Source organism: Lissotriton helveticus, chromosome 6 (assembly GCF_964261635.1).
Source record: "Lissotriton helveticus chromosome 6, aLisHel1.1, whole genome shotgun sequence".
In the NCBI taxonomy this organism is placed as follows: domain Eukaryota; kingdom Metazoa; phylum Chordata; class Amphibia; order Caudata; family Salamandridae; genus Lissotriton; species Lissotriton helveticus.
In genome coordinates, this window is record NC_136067.1 from 649,302,697 (window position 1) to 649,321,938 (window position 19,242).

The 19,242-nt window shown below is 42.3% G+C and overlaps 1 protein-coding gene across 1 annotated transcript in view; it reads left to right on the forward strand.

The window, feature by feature from the left end:
- Window positions 1–19,242, forward strand: part of LOC144762435 (dynein axonemal heavy chain 5-like) — a 1,437,549-nt gene that overhangs the window by 457,601 nt on the left and 960,706 nt on the right. The window contains exons 34-35 of the mRNA XM_078647616.1: window positions 3,263–3,362; window positions 6,705–6,818. Coding sequence (XP_078503742.1) covers window positions 3,263–3,362; window positions 6,705–6,818 — 214 coding nt within the window. The remainder of the gene's footprint in view (window positions 1–3,262; window positions 3,363–6,704; window positions 6,819–19,242) is intronic.

Genomic DNA, 19,242 nt, shown 5'->3' on the forward strand with positions numbered 1-19,242 from the left:
CTGTCTGAATACCAGGTTTTTGTTAATGGCCTACTTAAATTATCAGTACATTGGGGAATCTTCTCAAAGTCTGCTAAAAGTTGGCATTTAGCAGTTCCTTAGCTTGATAGTGTTATGCCATCAATGTTTAGAGTTTAAGACGTGCTGGCAGATAACTCATTGCCACTTAAGCACCCGTGTCTGGTCCTTACTTCACATAATATGAAAGTCAAAGGTAACTTTTAGCCCTGATCCAGTTCACAGGCGTGGTTTTGTTAAATGAACGTTATCACTTTTAGTGTACCATGAACATAATGTAATTGTCAATCAGGCCACTCTCAATATCTGTCCACATACACAGTGTGGTTTATTTCACTTCACTGACAGTTCATAAGGGCTTAGTTTATTGATTAAAATGATATGATACTAATTGCTTTAAAAATACTTGCATTCTGAGGGATTGCTTTCAATGGCTTCCTTTGAAGATCAATTTAAGCAAGAAGCTAATTAATTAACAAAATGAGATTGAACTTTCTATAGTTTTAAGGTGACTTTGCATTCCTGCAGCTGAGCATATGGAGGAAACCCCTCCCTGCCTCACTAGTAATCTCAAGTATACTCTTTATCTTACACTTTGCAATGTCATCCCAAATAATGAGGGGAACTTCTCTGTGGCCTTGATTTTCTGTTGCTTTAAACATTATCTCACTAAAAGCCCCGACTCACCTTAGGGTAGGATAAATATCCTCTATCTCAAAAAGCACCCTATTTTGTTAAACTTCCAAAATGACAGGAGTGTTGGACTCAAGCGTCTGTTTGTGACCAGGAGATCTCTATATGCGGGGCCTACAATATCATTCAGGCTGGAAGCAATGGCAGGAATCTCTCAAGTAACATGATGGCGATGCGATGCATGCAACTTATGGAAATGTTTCCCACGATAATGGCACAGGATGCAAGATTATCATCAGGTTTGGGATCTTGATCAACTAGAAGCAGTCCAATTTACTGCAGTTCAATGCACAGAGCTAAAGTTTAAATATGGATAGCCTTTGCTCCCCTTTAGTAACTAGGCCTGTTTGTTAACGAAATATCTTGTTCTAAATGTATCTACTCTGCAAAAGAATGGGACTGTATAAATTACTATTCTAACACAGTTTCTAGAATATGTGAAGCAAGGAGCCTGTCACGGATCCTATGCCTAATACCCTTGACTATACCATAGCATAAAAGATAAATAACGTTTTTTAATAAAATGGTACGGCTGGATAAACTACTATTCTACTAAACTATTTGAAAATGTGGTGCAAGGAGCTTTGTCACAGATCCTAAGGAAAGTACTTCTTATTATAATGTAATATATAACAAATTAGTACATGAAGTTATTAATACTGTAATGGCTTTTATATAGTGACATTAAAATGTAATTTCTTCTTTACTAGCTATCAGTTGAATTGATTTTGATCAAATTCTGGCACTTTGTTTTGATTTTCCATCAAGTTTCTTAATAAAAAGCTCAGTATAACCGCAAAACTAAAACCCACCCTAACCACACATATCACCACTCATCAATAGTACATCCATCTGCACAATACTCAACACATACTATTCAAGAATTCAGACCTCTTGTTTTTGTCGCTGCTTGTTTATTTCTGCTTTTGCAAGAGGTCTTCAAATCTCTGTGAAAGTAAGTGACTTTATTGACATAAGGCTCTGGGAGGCTTTGTGAATTTATCTTGTCAGAGGAGAAACATTATGCACCACCTGCAGTGACAAGGTCATTTTTGATAAAATTGCAGAGTTAAACAAAGAATCATAATGCTTTTATTTGCCAAACCAGGCTTCTAGTTTAGGTCTCTGAGCAGAGGGTTACGTGATAGTTCGATATTTTTTAAAGAGAGCATCACACATGCAAGCAGTCTCATACAATCAAGAGCGTGTAGTGAGCTTGACAAAAGCAGTAATTCCTCAAACAAGCAGTGTTCTCTCTTTTCTCTCTCACACACACACACACTCATGCACAAACACGTACACCCACGCGCACGCCCCCGATGAATCTTACAAATGCTTGGTCTAAATAAGGCAGGAAGTCTCACACCCATGCAGAATGCATTTTTTCATTTCCTTAATTTTAGGAAACAGAATATTGCATGCCAGGAAGTATAATTGTGCTTCCCCCTTTATTGGAATATCCCGTAAAGTCCAAGCATCTAAAGAGAGTTTGTGTGTGTGCATATGTGTGCGTGTTTGAGAGGTAGGTATTGTTCACTTGAGAGGTAGGTATTCTTCACCCAACCTGTGTGTCAGTGTTCACTCTTTCCAACTCTGTCTTAAAGCAGTGGGAGGAGGTCAGCTGCTCGCAGAGGACACAACAATAGATAGCTTTCTAGAGATGGCCTGGAGTTGGGAATCAAGAACACACTCCATGATAAACCAGTGAGGGAGGAGTTGTTCTGTTACAGAGTCCAGAGGGGATCAAAGAAATCTATCAATAAAAAAGCTATCAAGAAAAGTAAGGAATCAGCACCTCTTGCTATTAACCTGTGAACATAAATTGCTATGTGTAAGGTATAAAATTATATAGAATGGACAACAAATGAGAAAGGAAAGGTGTTGATTTTATAACATATAACAGTGCCTACATAGCTAACAAATCTAGGCCAGTGAGTACATAACATAGACTTAGAAGAAAAGAGTGGGCGGGCTTAATGGTAAATATATTTTTTAATGCTCTTAACTTTATGCAGAAATCAATTGGAGGTAGAGGTTGTTCATAAACAAGAAGTGTGATCTGATTACGGTCTTAGCCAAAGTTGCAATCCAAACTGCAAGCACAAGCAAAGCTAGTCAGCTCTTTCTAAACATGGGCATCAAGCAAATAGAAAAACCATTGTCTCTACTCATAGCACCGTACAAGAGGTGGGTGAGATCAAAAGGTCTAGAAGAAAATTGACCAGGGTTTGGTAGAAGAGTATCATGATGGAGTAGAACCTCCTTTTAGGAACTCTAAATCCAGCATGGTACAGCTATCCTTAGTAAATCTGTTCTCCTATTCATGTGCATGACAAGCTTCTCAGGGGTTATTGCTGGTGACGCCAAAGGGTGTGAGCAGTATATAAATGTCCGATTAACAGGGCACAGGGTAGTGACAGATTCAGTCAATCTCCCCCTGCAACAAAATCATCAATTTAGGATGCAGCGTAGTGGGAACACTAGCATAAAATATGTCATTTTGTGAGAATTTAAACATCAGTAGCAGATTGTTTTATCTGATTTTTTACAGGTTCCAGTTGTATGATGCAAAGCGAAAAACATTAAACTCTGTTCAGAGGCTTTTCAATATCATCCCCAAAAATTTCCCAGAGTTGGACAGGACTGGAAAGGTACTGTATTACAAAACAATTTGTATTTCATACATTGACTAGTATGGCGATGACAAATCGAATGTAGACTCGGATGCATATCATGGAGACTTGTAGTTGGTCATCTTCAGAGAGAATGTATAGCTAATAATGTATGTGTGTATATCTTTATTTACCTTGTTTGATGCCGAACAAAGAAGACAAATGCGTGTGCTTCCCTGAGTCATTGTTGCTTCATTCAAGAGACAGTCTTCAGTTGTGGTGACCTGCTTGATGTTCTTACCCTGCGCTCATTGATATTCTGATTTCATTTAACCTTTAAAGTGATTCTGTTTAACCAGTCAATACAAATGGGCTCAAAGAGGAGGGATGGCACACAATCCCTTTAAAAACACCCCCATCACATCTCAAACATGTAAGCCAAGTGTTGAGTGCATTTCCAGTAGTATTGCTCACCTTAAACATTAACCTTTTGAAACCCACCTGACACCTTTTTCAAATACCAATATCTCAAAATATATTGAAGGTGTTTACAACAAGCCAGAACAGTAATGGCTTCGAAGTGAAGTGCTTCAAAGTTTGCTTCAAATTAATTTATAATGTAGCAAAAAGCAGAATTTCCAGTACGAGCTAAAATTATAAATGTGGCCTTTTTGCACTCGTTTTAAACTTTTCCCTGGACAAATCTGAACAACATTTGGCAGTGGGTTCATGGGCACAGGGACTGGGGTTTGTTACCCCAAGGTCCATGAACCTAAGTCATTGTTCCACAAACCTATAACACAGGGGTCTTGGGAACTTGTCAGACATCCTGTGGGGTTTGTGGGTCCAGGGCCTCATCCCAGTGGAATGCCCTTCAAGGGTACATGACAGGGCCTGCTGACCCTTACAAAAGCAGTGTCTGGTCTTTGGCCCAGTGGCCATTGCATGGCTGAAAGACTTGCGCAGCAGGGTTGGCCGTGTGCAGCAATCATTGGCCACAGCCAGCAGATTGGATACATGGAGCTGTTGCATGTAGCAAATGAGTACTGTAAAACAACAAAGGTTAACATATTGCTTTGATTAGCATTTGTTATTACACCTTAATGAATGTTTGAAAAACCTTAGAAACTTATTTAAAAATCAGAATTAAAGCTACAAATCAAAACCAAAAACTATTTAAATACGCAATGGTTTTTGGTTAAAACCACAATCCATAATTCTCACAACGGTTAGAAACCATAACTAACTGACCAAATGCAATGCACATAACCTCACCATTAATGAATCACATTCAGTTACACATGTTGTCAATCATTTTACAGATGAGAGTACATATCACATTACCCTTACCACTTTCAAAGAGATGGCTATTAGTGTAGTATCATTATCTGGTTTCATTATGAGTTTCTTTTTAATAACATTTCACTTTTAGCTGTTGCTATTTATTTGCATACCCACTGTGAGGTCATAATCATTCTATTTGGTTTGCGAGTTATAGCTGTTGTGGTTTGTGACTCCAGTACAATAAAAAAACAAAGGCACAATACTGGATGAGGGAGCTTTTTTCTTCCATTGTCCCTTGAGGATTCACAAATCTGGCTGTAAATTTGTGAATTCGCCATGCTTTGAGTGGCCTGCTGTCACATAATTATATCCATTGCGGCCACCATTACCCACACCCTGCTCTGAGTAGTATTGCACTTTTTTTTTTTTTAGCAACGGCATAAGGGGGCAGGTTGGGCCTACACCTGACCTCCAGGCCTACATTGGGTGGCCTCAGCTGGAACTAAAAATAAATGCTGAAAACATTGATTTGTTGAGGCCCTACATTCATTGCAGGGTTGGCAAATCCAGCACACAATAATAAAATCTTGAATTAAAAAAATAAAAATGAATTTAGCTGCTCTTGGCCTATGACCGCACAAGAGAGTTGGCCTCCAGTAGGGGTTGGACAATGTACTTGGTTGAAGACAGATTGGGCCATCGACCGCATCCTGCCATCACACGTTTGAGTTGAGCAAGCACCTAGACACAAGCTAGACCCTGTGGCCAGTCCCCACTGCCTTTGGCCATGCACAGTGGGGATTGGTCACCTGCAACATGTTTGTTCTTAGGCCATGCCCTGCCGTCATGCACACCGGGGAGTTGGCCAACTCTAGTAAGTCGTGCCTTAGGTCAGGCCCTGGTGTCAACCTCTGCTGCACACAGCTAGAGGATTGGCCACACTCCATAGATTGTTTGCAGGGCCTCACTTCAGGCTAAGCCTGGCATTCATAGTCATGTCTTTCTTAGTATAAAAGGTAATCTGATATTTACTCTCATGTTTGAGATTAATTACAACACTTGTAATTGCATACGTCACATCAAGGGTGATGTCATCAGCATTTTATTTGGTGTGTGTTATGGTTTGCATGTCTGTTTTGTTATTTATGGGCTCGGTCCTAATAATACCTTGCTAAATTCACTGGTTTTCTGCTTTCAATTTGCAATCATAATTGCAGTATAAATATGTTTTTAAAGTCTGTATGTAAAATGATGAAATTGCATCTATATAATGCATCATGCACCTGCCGAGGAGATGAAGGGGCATATTTACAAAGAAGTGACGGAGCGCGCTGTTAGCCTTCTTGGCTTAACGCCATGCTCTCCCACTTGTGAAACACAGAGCTGCTCCGTATTTGCAACAATACGGTGCAGCCCTGCGTTTCCCCCTGCATTGAAGCTAATTTCAGTTGTTTAGTACCAACGCAGACACCCTTGCACTATAGTGCAAGTAGTGCAAGGGTGTCTGCATTGGGGGTACTGACGGTTTATGTGCAGGCATGCGTCCCTTCCCTCACATAAACAATCTTAGATGGCAATTTGTAACAATGGAGCACACATAGAAACAGCAAAAACGAGAAGAAAGAAAGCATTTCTCCTTTTTTCATCATGCTAAGACCAGTTTTTTGTTTGTCTTAATTCTGGTGCTGCCTCCTATGTACGCTGCTCTTGTAAATAGGGGGCAGCGTCAAAATCAATGGATGTTGCGGCGGAACGCCCACAGGAAGACCAATTGCCCATCCCTTTCACGCTAAGTATTGTGTGAAAAGGTGCCTTATGCACAAGGCAGCATTAAGCCATGTTAAGTGGCTTAATGTCAGGGTTTCATTACGAAAGCTAACAGCTTCTCAAGATTACACAAATAGTTCCATTCTCCGAGCTCTCCCGTGTGTTGTGTCAGGCAGTTCAACATTTTGCACTTTGATTCCCACCTCAAAAACAGAGTGGGCCCCTAGATTTGTAATTTCTGTGGTTCTGTTGCTCAGTAGCATAAACTTTCATATAGTCACAATGATGCGAATTTCTTTAACAAAGCCTTTCTTTTACCTTTCTGAGCAGGATTTGCATTTGCTGGGCACCCTCTACGTCCTCTTCCAGAAGTTTATTGAATTTGATCAGAGATTTCGAAACACCTTGTGGGCAGAGGTAGACCTGGCAGAAAGCAATAAAGAGGTAAGGATAATCGGCCTGCATTTCCATAATCAGCCAGTTAAATTGGGCTGATGCATTACTGGACAAATGTATCTAGGATCAATGAAGACCATTGTACTGTAAATATTTAATAAGAGAGATGGGCTTGTGCATCAAAGGAGGAAAATGCCGGTAAAGGTAAAGGATTAATCAGAAGTGGTATTGATGTCAAAGCAGGCTGTCTTCCTTCAGACACATATTCCTTTGTGTATGCTTGGCCATTCACCTGCAGTTAATTTCTAAGTCGTAAATCAGCCACAGGCGTGGCATCTGTATTGCAGAAACTCTAGGCCGGTGCAAAAAATATAGTGCAAATCCACATGCATCGTTTGTGGGGCTTCTGTGATAGGAGATGGAGCTAACAGTATCTGTGCATGGGCAACATGGCACAAACTGATTTCACGTTATTTTTGGTGATTGCATGTTCAAATGTGACTTATAGAGCTATGCTGGGTTGCAAAGTTATTTAATTCCATTTTGTTTTATATGACTAGCAAAAACAGTACAACTCCGTTTGCTCTTTTTTTTAAAGAGTTCTTCAGTACTATGGATTCTTTGTTAAAGGCTTTGTGATATAAACATAATGTGTAAGGAAAACGTAGGTTGAATATGTTAAGTAATGGCTCTACCTGGTACATATGCCTTCTATAATGTGGAATGCCACAACATTTTATAATTCCATTCAGTATTGCCCCACCATTGCAAGACTTCTGTAATGTGGTCCCTAGTGGTATTTGCTGTAGTGTGTAGTCGTAGGCCTGTCGAAGATCACTAGTCCAAACTAACGGATTATTGGGAATACCTATTTGAAAACTCTACATTAAAAATACCTTGAGATCACAACACTCCCAACATTGGCGCTAATCCAACCCTCTTCTCGTTTTTAAGCGTTTAGCAAAAGAATGTCTACCATCACATCACTGCCAGCTCTTTACCCTAGACATCTCCCCCCTCTTCCTTTCTTCTATCCCTCTCTCTGGGGCACCCTTATGGCATTCCCCTCACTCTCCCTCCCCCCGCTTCATCCCCTCTGCCCCCGGGGTTTACCTCAATTAATATCTCTAAACCTACAAACGAATTTAGATCTGCAACCAGCTGATTATATTGTTTTACTCTTGAATGTAATCATGTACCACAATTATTTTCCTCATTGTGATTGTCCAATACCCCACCCTTTCACCTCCCACTTTTCTTTTTTTTATCCCCTAAAAATAATAAAATATTTAGAAAAAAAAAGAATGGTAACACGTAGCGTACACCTTGTAGACTTCTCACATTTGCCGCCCTGGGGATTGTAATATTCAAACCTTATATGTTGTTGTTCGCTTTGCTCTGAAAACAACCACTAAGACTCATACCAGTAATTATTTATAGTCACAAACTGAAGGACTGAACTGTTTAAAAAAAGCTTTGTTTTAAATGTCAAAGCCCCAACCTCCATGTGCTGACTTCAGCTTTGCATGTTACCCTTCTGATTTTACCTTGATCTGATACAATTTCTCTTCAACCAGCAGCTAAGCTTGGGTTGGCACCAGCGGGCCACTTCATCTTTGAGTACGAGAAGAGTACCATATAGCACGGTAGCACATTAGCACTACCCAAACCTTTGACACATCTTCCCCCTAAACCATGAGGATTGGGGTACAACAGTCAAATGTGACCTCACTCCCTAGTCTCAGTAAATAGACTTAACAAACGTCTTAAGTAGTCACTGCTGAGTATTATACACAATACAGTGCTATGCCATTTTCTCAAAATTGTAATCTTAAAATTCGATTACATAAAAAATACAATAGCACCAAAGTACCTTGAAAATTGTATTTATCATCTGAAAGTGGCAAGCATCAAATAATAAAGAAATGTTAAAATATGCTAAACTAATAAAACCTGTACAATTATTTACATGGAATTGCCTGCAAACTCCAATAAGTGCATAACCCAGCCTCTTAAATTGTGCCTATCATATGGTAGATTATATACTCTATCCTTAAAATGTGTTGAGGCAGATCCTCATAACTGTTATTTATCCTGTGGCTACTTCCGGTAGTTTTTACTTGCCTGCTATTCACTTGTACTTGTTTGTTAAGTATTCACTCACCAGAATTATAGTCACTAAATTTGGTATTTTAATATTTTATTGTGGAAAAATTTAAAAATCACCACACACACCTCCCGCATGTTCCATCAGTCTTGTACCTCCACTGTAAAATATGCAGTAAATTAAGGCTATGACAAGTCTCATGAGAGGGATAAACATCTAAGGTGCTAAAAAGTTCAATATCATCATCAACAGTCAAGCTTTATTTCGACTGTTCAAGTCATAAAAGCTACAAAAGACATACGTAATAAAACCCTGTTAAAAATGTAAGAGAGAAAGAGTTCGAACAGGGCATCCCACAATAAACATGCGAAAACTTGTATCACAAGATTGTTATTTTGGAGGCAAATTGCCTGCATGGCTAAAACATGTTAGACCAGTATGAAAGGATTACATAGGGTGCTCAATTCAACTACCCACAACAATTAAAATTGAAGACAAGGCCATGTATCAACCGGCAGATGGATACCATATCTGTTCCGCAACAGCCAATTGAGAGATATACATCATATAATCTTTCGTACATGTAAAAAAAGGGTTAATTAGTTAGAAGCTAGTGTAAAATGTAAGCAGCTTTGACCTTAGGGTTCTCCCCTAGCAATCAGGCTATGCAATCAATCTACAATAAAGTGCTTGTGCAACATCTAGTGCAAGTGAGGGTAGCCTAAGTTTGGTCACTGGAACCCGAAAAGCAACTCGGACTAGGGGTCAACCTAGCCGTACTGAGGTGCTCTTGTGAGTGCCTACCTTCTAATACCCCACATGTCGCTTAAAAACTTAGCCATAGCGCAGGTTAAGAGGGGCCTGGTGTCTGACTTCAGTATGCGAAGTGCATCTTAGTGGTTCCATGTGCCCAATTGTTGGTAGTTCAATATAAAATGTTGTACTGATGTAGAGGCTTAAAATTTGCTTTTCAATAACAAGACTGTTTACTAATAAATACGTTTATTTTATTTTTAATCTTCATTATTTTTGAGATTTTGGTCATACTCCGACTATTCCCTGAGTATTTCTCTTTCAAACTGTTTGTTTTATATATATATGTATTTAGGAGTTTTTGTATTATGATATTCCTGCTTGAAAGTACTACCACAATACTATAAAATGTGTGGATCTATGTATTGTGTACAATATATGAAACCTATATGTGTGAATTATGTGCACCTTTTGGTGACTCCAAAATGCCTTGCAGGAAAAACTGGCAATATTTTAAAGAATAAAATGGTATGAACATGTTCAAAGGCACAGCAGCTGAGCTTTCCATAGCCTAGAATAAACAAGCTGTATAAAGTATGTACAGTAGAATCACTTCTCCTCTTATTTTATGCCAAATATAGACAACACCATCAGCTAATTAAGACAAAAGATATTAGGAACAGTTGAGATGAAGAACATGGCTGGTCCTTTACATCTTAAGTGAAGTTGGATAACTCATGCATGTTGTATATGCAATCCAGCAGTACTAAACAAATCCTTCATACTTATCTTAATCTGTTGGGAGATGAATACTGAGGGCCTGATTCAAGATGGTAAACTTACACTTTTGTGTAAATTTACTATTTTTTGTATTTACAAATTACAAGTTTAATTTTACCAATAGTAAGTTTAAGACTGAGGAGACTCCACAGTTGAGAATTCTGAACATTAAAAACAGGGCAGACATATCTTTTTATGTGCGGAGTCTCCATCATGATACCAAGATCTCCACAGTCATAAAACTACTATAGTAAAATTAAGCTTGTAGTTTGTGAATACCAAACAAATAGTAAACTTACATCAAAGTGTAAGTTTACCTCTGTGAATCAGACCCTGAGTGGACAGAAATTGCTCAAAGGGATTACAGAAAATTACCCTTCTACATCTGGACAGTTAGCAAGAAGAGGCAATTTGCCCACTTTCCACCAACCTGTTAATGTCTACCTGGTGCATCAGTGGTTGGCAGAAAGCAGCTATATTGTGCTCCTCTGGGTAGAGACGGCTCAAAGGCTTTCTTTCCCTCTTGTGGTGGATGTGGTATCCTGGGTTGAACTTTTGAGAATTGCTAATGCATCAGTGCATACATTGCCTAAGATTAGGCTAGTAAAAGTTACATTGGTTTCTAAATGGTGTGAGGCCTCTCTTCTCCAGCTGTGAGAAACTGGCCTATTGTGTAATGGGTCCTACATCTAGTCCATTATGGTAAACAAGTTGCAGTGAGGGTAACATTTGCTCTCATTTGGAGGCAAGGTAAATCTGACAAAAATATATAGACTCACTGTGGTTACCAGACCAACAGTGCAATAAAAACGTATAACTATAAATGTTCGCAGCAAATTTATTGGAAAAGATTATAACTTAGTTTGCAAAATTAAACATAATCAAGAAAAAAGGATAATAGGTTCCAAAGGTATAGGTAAAGAAAACACAATATGTATAAACATTAACTGGTAAAAACACATTGTATTAAAAATTAATGGAAAACCCAAATTAATGAAAAACATCACATGAAAAATAAATAAATACCTATTGAGAGAAATCACAAAACATAATACTAACCACATTAGCCTAACAATCACAAGATACTCACCTGGAAAATAGTAAAGATTAGCACCAGTGAAAATTAATGGTAAAATCAGTGGTCAGTACAACAATCTAAAATGTTCCCTATGGAAAATAATACCAAAAATTAGTACATTAAAAACTAGAAGGAAAAAGATTAAAAAAAAGATTTTTTTTTTAAATAGTATGTTTATACAGCTAACCATTACCTGGGCATCCACTCTAGCCAATTTTCAAACACTTGCTTTTTTTCGGTGACTAGAAACAAATTTATGAGAATAACTAGCCTACGTTGCTGCGATCTCCGAAGAAAGGAAATTCAAGGAAACTCGTTATGATAACATTCAATTTACATTGTGTCATTTTTATTGAAACGTATTCATTTTAATATGGAAAACATTTCAAAGTGTTGTTTTAATTCTATTTATTTATTTGAGTGCTTGTGGACACACGATTTTTTGTTTTTCCGTCTGGTGCGTACATCAGTATTCGAAAGATTATGAGGGACCTGGGGGGCCGATATTTAAAAAAAATGTATGCCAGAAACATTCGCTGGAGTGTACTCAACAACTTCCCAAAGTTTCCTGCCGATCAGATGAATGCTGTTTTAATTCTATTTATTTATTCGAGTGCTTGTGGATACACGATTTTTTATTTTTCCGTCTTGTGCGTACATCAGTATTCGAAAGATTATGAGGGCCCTGGGGGGCCGATATTTAAAAAACATTTATGCCAGAAACCTTCGCGGGAGTGTACTCAAAAACTTCCCAAAGTTTTCTGGCGAGCGGATGAATGCTGTTTTAATTCTATTTATTTATTCGAGTGGTTGTGGATACACGATTTTTTGTTTTTCCCTTTGGTGCGTACATCAGTATTATTGAAGAACTGAAATCTTCATTCTCAGGGGTCTCACTAATACAAAATAACTTGGCACAGAAGCTGAAATATTAAAAGACATCTTTATTAAACTTAATAAGTGAGACTACGTCACACAGGAGCCTTTAGCACCTGAATGAGGCAGTCTAAAGAATACAGAACACAGAGGTCTTTTATATGCATAGGATTACAAACTCAGCATAAAAGAAAGGGGCAGTCCTAGCTTCTGCAAGCATACAAAATACCTAATATGGACATACAAGATCTGCAAAATATTAGCCAATAGAAAAACATCATGTAACCAGAATGTCCCCCTTACGTCGTGTTTCTGCCCAACTCATAAATCAATCAATTACAGCACTTATAGGTCAATCAGTAATGGCAGAACATGTCTGTATGCAGTTAGGCCAGCTAGTGTCTGAGGTTGCTTTCAAAGCAAGGACAGAGGGGGGTTTCTACACGTTGCAGTTCAAAGGGCAGAAACACTTCATGAATAGAGCAGTCTGTGTAAAGGCAATACAAATTGATGACAAATGTAAGATGGAGTCAAAATTAAAGAACCTCAGACCCCCTTTTTGCCATTACACAGGCAAATCCTAAAATTATTTTGCAAACATTATGTATTTCAGTGACTATTGACAATGCCAATAAAACAATAGGAATCAGTCTCCAAACACCAATTCTATACAATCGCACGGGAAATACCCAGAGTCCGTCAAAGCCTCTTCTGGCAGGCTTCTATTGTCCATCAAATCCTGCTTCTGTTGTTTTCTTCCGCATGGGCCTCTACATTCAGGCCTTTCATGAAAATGATGTTACTCAGTATCCGTTGGAGTGCCTTCCTGGCAAACACTCACAGCTCACTTAAAAGTCTCAATGTCTCAATGCAGTGCACCAATATTTCCTGTGCTGCAGGCACTACAGATAGTGTGCTCTTCATTGATCAAGGGCACAGATCATCTCATGCAGACCCAAGTACTATTAATCGTGGAAGAGCAACAGACTGTTACTCTCAGCAACACTTTCAGGCTCCAACACTCTCTATTCAGTGTCAGAGGATGCTCGGGCTGCTCTTTCATGGGCACCATAATGTAGTGCCTTTTGCCAATCTCAAATCCTCCGGTGCACTGCACTTCAGTTGGAGCAAAGGAAAAGGGGTTGTGTGGCCAAAACTCAGGCCAAGGGGCTCAAGGGACTGCACACTGTCAGAGGTTAACCAGCACATGACAGGTGGGTGGAAAACTGAAGCCTCAAAAACAACAAGAATCCTTCTCTTTCGCTCTTTGCACTGAAATTCTGGTTCTGTGGCAAAACCAGATCCTCCTTCCTTTCTGATGTTCAACGCCTTCTGATGAAGCAAGCACAATACGTTGGAGATACAGTTGATGAAGCACTTTCTGGGTGTTGGGACTGTTCATCTGTTAGCTGTCACTGATGAGAATTAGAACTCATCTTTATCACCGTTCTGCAGGGTATCATTCTTCCTTTGACTCTGGAAGATCCCGCAGAACCTAGTGACGTAGAAAATGTGACACAGTTGTTTCCTTCAATTAAGTACAAAAACAGTTCATTGTACAACAAGGGACTGCAAGCAAGTGGCCTGCAATCTTTAAAGGAGTGGCCATACCTTTTCTGGTCTAGAACACACTGTCATTCTCAAAGGCAATACAAAGACAAAGGCAGTAGGCAAAACAGTGCCTCTAGCCTCTTTAATTGGGTTTCCATGTGAGAGCATATCCTCTACCATCTAAGGGTAGATAGCGACATGGGAATTCTATCTGAATGGATGTCCTCACACATGGTGGCATTGTCTAATGGGGCAAACACATTTTTTTTCTCTAAATGATTACATGTAGGTGTTCCCTAATTCCTTATCTACAACACCTCAAAAGAGAAATCGCATAATACATTTTATCAGGGACATGTAGATACCTCCCTTCAAGAACTGTGCATCAGGTGGACTATGCAATGCAAAAGCTAATGATCAAAATGTGGAAACAAAAGACAAGAACTAGAGATTCCTGGTATTTCCATTATTTAAAATACATCTGGTCCATCAAAAATTAAAGCAGCAGGAAAAAGGAACTAAAAACCAAATTAGAATAGGCATTGAATTTGTCATATTCAAAAACCGTAAGGTGTCTCCTATTGAGGTGGAAAACTTGTCTTACTATAGTATTGAGTCAGTTAACCAGTCCATCACTACCCTAACAGTCAGACTGGAAAACCTCAGAGTAGGCCTAAAGAAAATTTTTGAAAACCAGTCTGGTCATACAAAAGGGAATTATACATAATATGGGGTCCCTGGTACATTACTGCAGTCTGGAAGTGTGAACCTGAGCAATACACCAACTGGTGAAAGGAATTTGGAAAAGGGAAATGGGACTAGGTAAAAATGAAGCCTTGTTTCCTTTATGGTACAAAGCCATACACTACTTAGGAAGCAGAACAAAACTGACTCCATATATGGCGACCGTGCGAACGCGCAGCGGTCACGCGCAGCGGGCGCGCCGATTGTGCGCCGAAGGCGCGCCAAAGGTAAGCCCGTCTGCGCCCGTCCGCGCCTGGACCGCGCCCAGGGCCAGGACCCCTGGCCCCCACCGACGGAAGACGACCCGACTGTCCTACAACGCCACCGAACTCCTCGCACTCAACACCGTCGGAACCCCTGGATGCTACCGAGCCACCCCAAAGCGCACCCACGGACCCTTCAGCTGCCACGCCTGCAAGTTCACCTGCATCCGGACCTGCCCCGCTCCAGCACCCGCCAAGCCGAACACCAGCAGCAACCACCTCAAGTGCATCCTGCTCAACACCCGCTCCGTCCACAGACACGCCATCGAACTCTGGAACCTCCTCGACACCACAGCTCCTGACGTCGCCTTCCTCACGGAAACCTGGATGAACGACTCCTCAGCGCCCGACATCGCCATCGCCATCCCAGAGGGATACAAGATCACCCGGAGAGATCGCGTCAACCAGTCTGGAGGAGGCATCGCCATCATCCACAGGGACACAATCCACATCACGACCAACACCGACGACTCCCTGAAAACAGCCGAACACCTACACTTCCAGATCCGCACCGACCCGAAGACCACCCTCAGAGGCACCCTGATCTACCGACCCCCGGGACCACGCACACAATTCAGCGAGGACATCGCCGACTTCGTCAGCCCGCATGCCCTCCCCTCCGCTGACTACATCCTCCTGGGGGACCTCAACTTCCACCTGGAGAACAACAACGACCGCAACACCACCACCTTGCTCGACAGCCTCGCCAACCTCGGACTCAAGCAGCTGGTATCCACCCCCACCCACCTCGCACGACACACACTCGACGCCGTCTTCTCATCCAGCAAAGACATCGCCTTCAGCCACGCCACCGGACTCCATTGGACAGACCACAGCTGCATCCACTTCACCTTCACAAGAACGATGATCCACCACCACCAGCAACCGGTTGCTCGAAGAAACTGGAACAAGATCACAGCTGACCAGCTCGCCGCTTCCCTGAGCCAGCACCCCCCCGCCAGCTCAACGAACCCCAGCCAGGCCGCCGACAACCTCACGAAGTGGATCAACTACTGCGCGGACGAACTCGCCCCACTGAGGACCCCGCCTAGCAGACCCGGCAGCAAGAAGGCCCCATGGTTCACCGACGAACTCAAGAGCTCCAAGAAGAACTGCCGAGCCCTCGAGAAAGCCTGGAGAAGAGAACCAACACCGGACAACATGACCGCCCTCAAGCTTGCCACCCGGAAGCACCACCAACTGATCCGCGCCACTAAGAAAACCGCATTCAAGGACCGGCTGGACAACAACGCACACAACTGCAAGGAACTCTTCAACATCGTCAAAGAGCTCTCCAACCCCAACGCCGGAAACAACGACATCTCCCCGTCACAAGACCTCTGCAACTCCCTCGCCTCCTACTTCCACAACAAGATCGCGGACATACACAACAGCTTCAGCACTCAACCAACGCACGTCACAACCGAACCACCGCCCCCCACCACCACCCTCCGCGCCTGGACTCCGATCAGCACCGAAGACACCATCCGCTTGATGAACTCCATCCATTCCGGATCTCCGACCGACCCCTGCCCTCACCACGTCTTCAACAGGGCCGACGCAATCATCGCACCCCACCTGCGGGACATCATCAACACCTCCTTCGACACCGCCACCTTCCCGGAGAGCTGAAAGCACGCCAAACTCAGCGCCCTACTCAAGAAACCTACAGCGGACCCCACCGAACTCAAGAATTACCGCCCCATCTCGCTCCTCCCGTTCCCAGCCAAAGTCATCGAGAAGATCGTCAACAAGCAGCTGGCCGCCTTCCTCGAGACGAATGGATCCCTCGACCCCTCTCAGTCGGGCTTCCGAGCCAACCACAGCACCGAGACCGCCCTCATCGCCGCCACCGATGACATCCGAGCCCTGATGGACAACGGAGAAACAGCGGCCCTCATCCTCCTGGACCTCTCTGCCACCGCACCCTAGTGCAGCGCCTCAGCAACATCGGAATCCAGGAGAAGGCACTGGATTGGATCATCTCATTCCTCAACGGAAGAACACAGAGAGTCCGTCTACCACCGTACAAATCAGAGGCCACCGAAGTCATCTGCGGCGTCCCTCAAGGCTCCTCGCTCAGCCCAACACTCTTCAACGTCTACATGAGCCCCCTTGCGGCCATCGCACGCCAGCACAACCTCAACATAATCTCCTACGCTGACGACACCCAGCTGATCCTCTCCCTGACCAACGACCCCGCCGCCGCCAGAGCCAACCTTCACGAAGGGATGAAAGACGTAGCCGAGTGGATGTCGAGCAGCCGCCTGAAACTGAACTCTGACAAGACGGAAGTCCTCATCCTTGGATCATCACCCTCTGCCTGGGACAACTCCTGGTGGCCCCCTGCCCTGGGCAGCGCACCCAAACCGACAGACCACGCACGCAACCTGGGCTTCATCTTGGACTCCTCCCTCACCATGACCAGACAAGTCAACGCCGTCTCCTCGTCATGCTTCAACATCCTGCGCATGCTACGGAAGATCTTCCGGTGGATCCCCACCGAGACCAGGAAGACGGTCACCCAGGCCCTCGTCACCAGCCGACTGGACTACGGCAACGCCCTCTACGCCGGAACCACCGCCAAGCTCCAGAAGAGACTCCAGCGGATCCAGAACGCCTCAGCCAGACTCATCCTCGACATCCCACGACACAGCCACATCTCCGGACATCTGAGAGACCTGCATTGGCTCCCCGTCAACAAAAGAATCACCTTCCACCTCCTCACCCACGCACACAAAGCCCTACACGATCAAGGCCCCAGCTACCTCAACAACCGCATCAACTTCTACGCTCCCAAACGACACCTCCGATCAGCCAACCACGCCCTCGCCGCCGTCCCCCGCATCCGAAGAACGACAACGGGAGGGAGGTCCTTCTCCTACCTGGCCACCAAGACCTGGAACTCCCTACCGACCGACCTGCGCCTGACCCAAGACCACCTCTCCTTCAGGAAGAAGCTCAAGACCTGGCTATTCGAGCAGTAGCAGCACCCCCCCCCCCTAGCGCCTTGAGACCCTCCGGGTAAGTAGTGCGCTATATAAATGCCTGTGATTGATTGATTGATAGAAATTAGGTCACCATGTACAAGAGTCACAAATCTATAATTTATTCTTACGTCCAATCAGGATATATACATTTAGGGCTGCCTGTTCCTTTAAGGGAAGAGGACAGTATCGTGACTAATTGCAGATGACACACTTTGATTCTGTATATCTCTTTTTTATTTTCATTCAAATACCATTATAGCCAAATTTTACATACACTGATGAAGTGTTGTCTGTCTATCTGTGATATTTAGTGTCAGAGCAAATCTACCCAACTGTTGTACAGGATACACATCGTCATGTATATCCCTTCACAACACAGGTAAACTTGTAATAGTATCAAAAAGCAGCAACATGAAACAAAAACATGCATTAAAAAAACACACAAAACGCACATATCAAGCCATCAGATATACTTGCGTATATCAAGCACAAAAAGCATAGACAAAACAATACCATATGTAAATAAGCGGTGACACACAACACTATTGCATGCACTTTTATGCACTGTGAACCTGCAGCTCAAGACAGAATATTCAGGCCTGCTTAATTTGTCAGGCTTAAAATCCTCACCAGGAACAATTCATAAAAGGATAAAATGCAAAAATATGTAAAACGCACACACATTTCTGCACATAACACACAAAATATCAACTGTAACAACCATCTTTTGAAAACATGCTAAACCCTTTTAACTTTCCAAAAACTTTTTCACAGACACTCTGCGTGTCCCGTGCGCCAACACCCTTTGAGGCCCTGCTTTTCCAAGCAATAATTTCTCCATCTCTTTACACTTACTCCTATCCTACCTCACTGACCTTAAGGTCAAAATCTGCCTTGCGGGCTCCTCAGCCCTCTATCTCTTCCTCACTCTAAGGCTGAAAAAAAGACAAAAAAAACCTTCCCAACTCTTTCTAACCTGCAATAACCAACCCTATTTAAAAACACATGATATATATATTACTCCTGTTAGGGGCTACAATTTATTTCTATGCTTAGATTATTAAAACAGTTACTGTGATTAATTCGCAGAACATAATAACACACATACCAGTTTTTAAAACAAATGCTTGTTAGCAATGGTACTCATTTCATCTACCTTAAATGGATGAAGGCTCAGTTAGGTCCAGCAAAAGTTAAAACCTTCCACCCTGATATTAAACTCAAACCTCTGCACCAGGCACATTGGCTCACTGACCTATTTAAAAGGAAACCCAAATGGGAACAACCTGCAAATTTGTATTATACCTAAATGTATGCATTTACTGAAGCC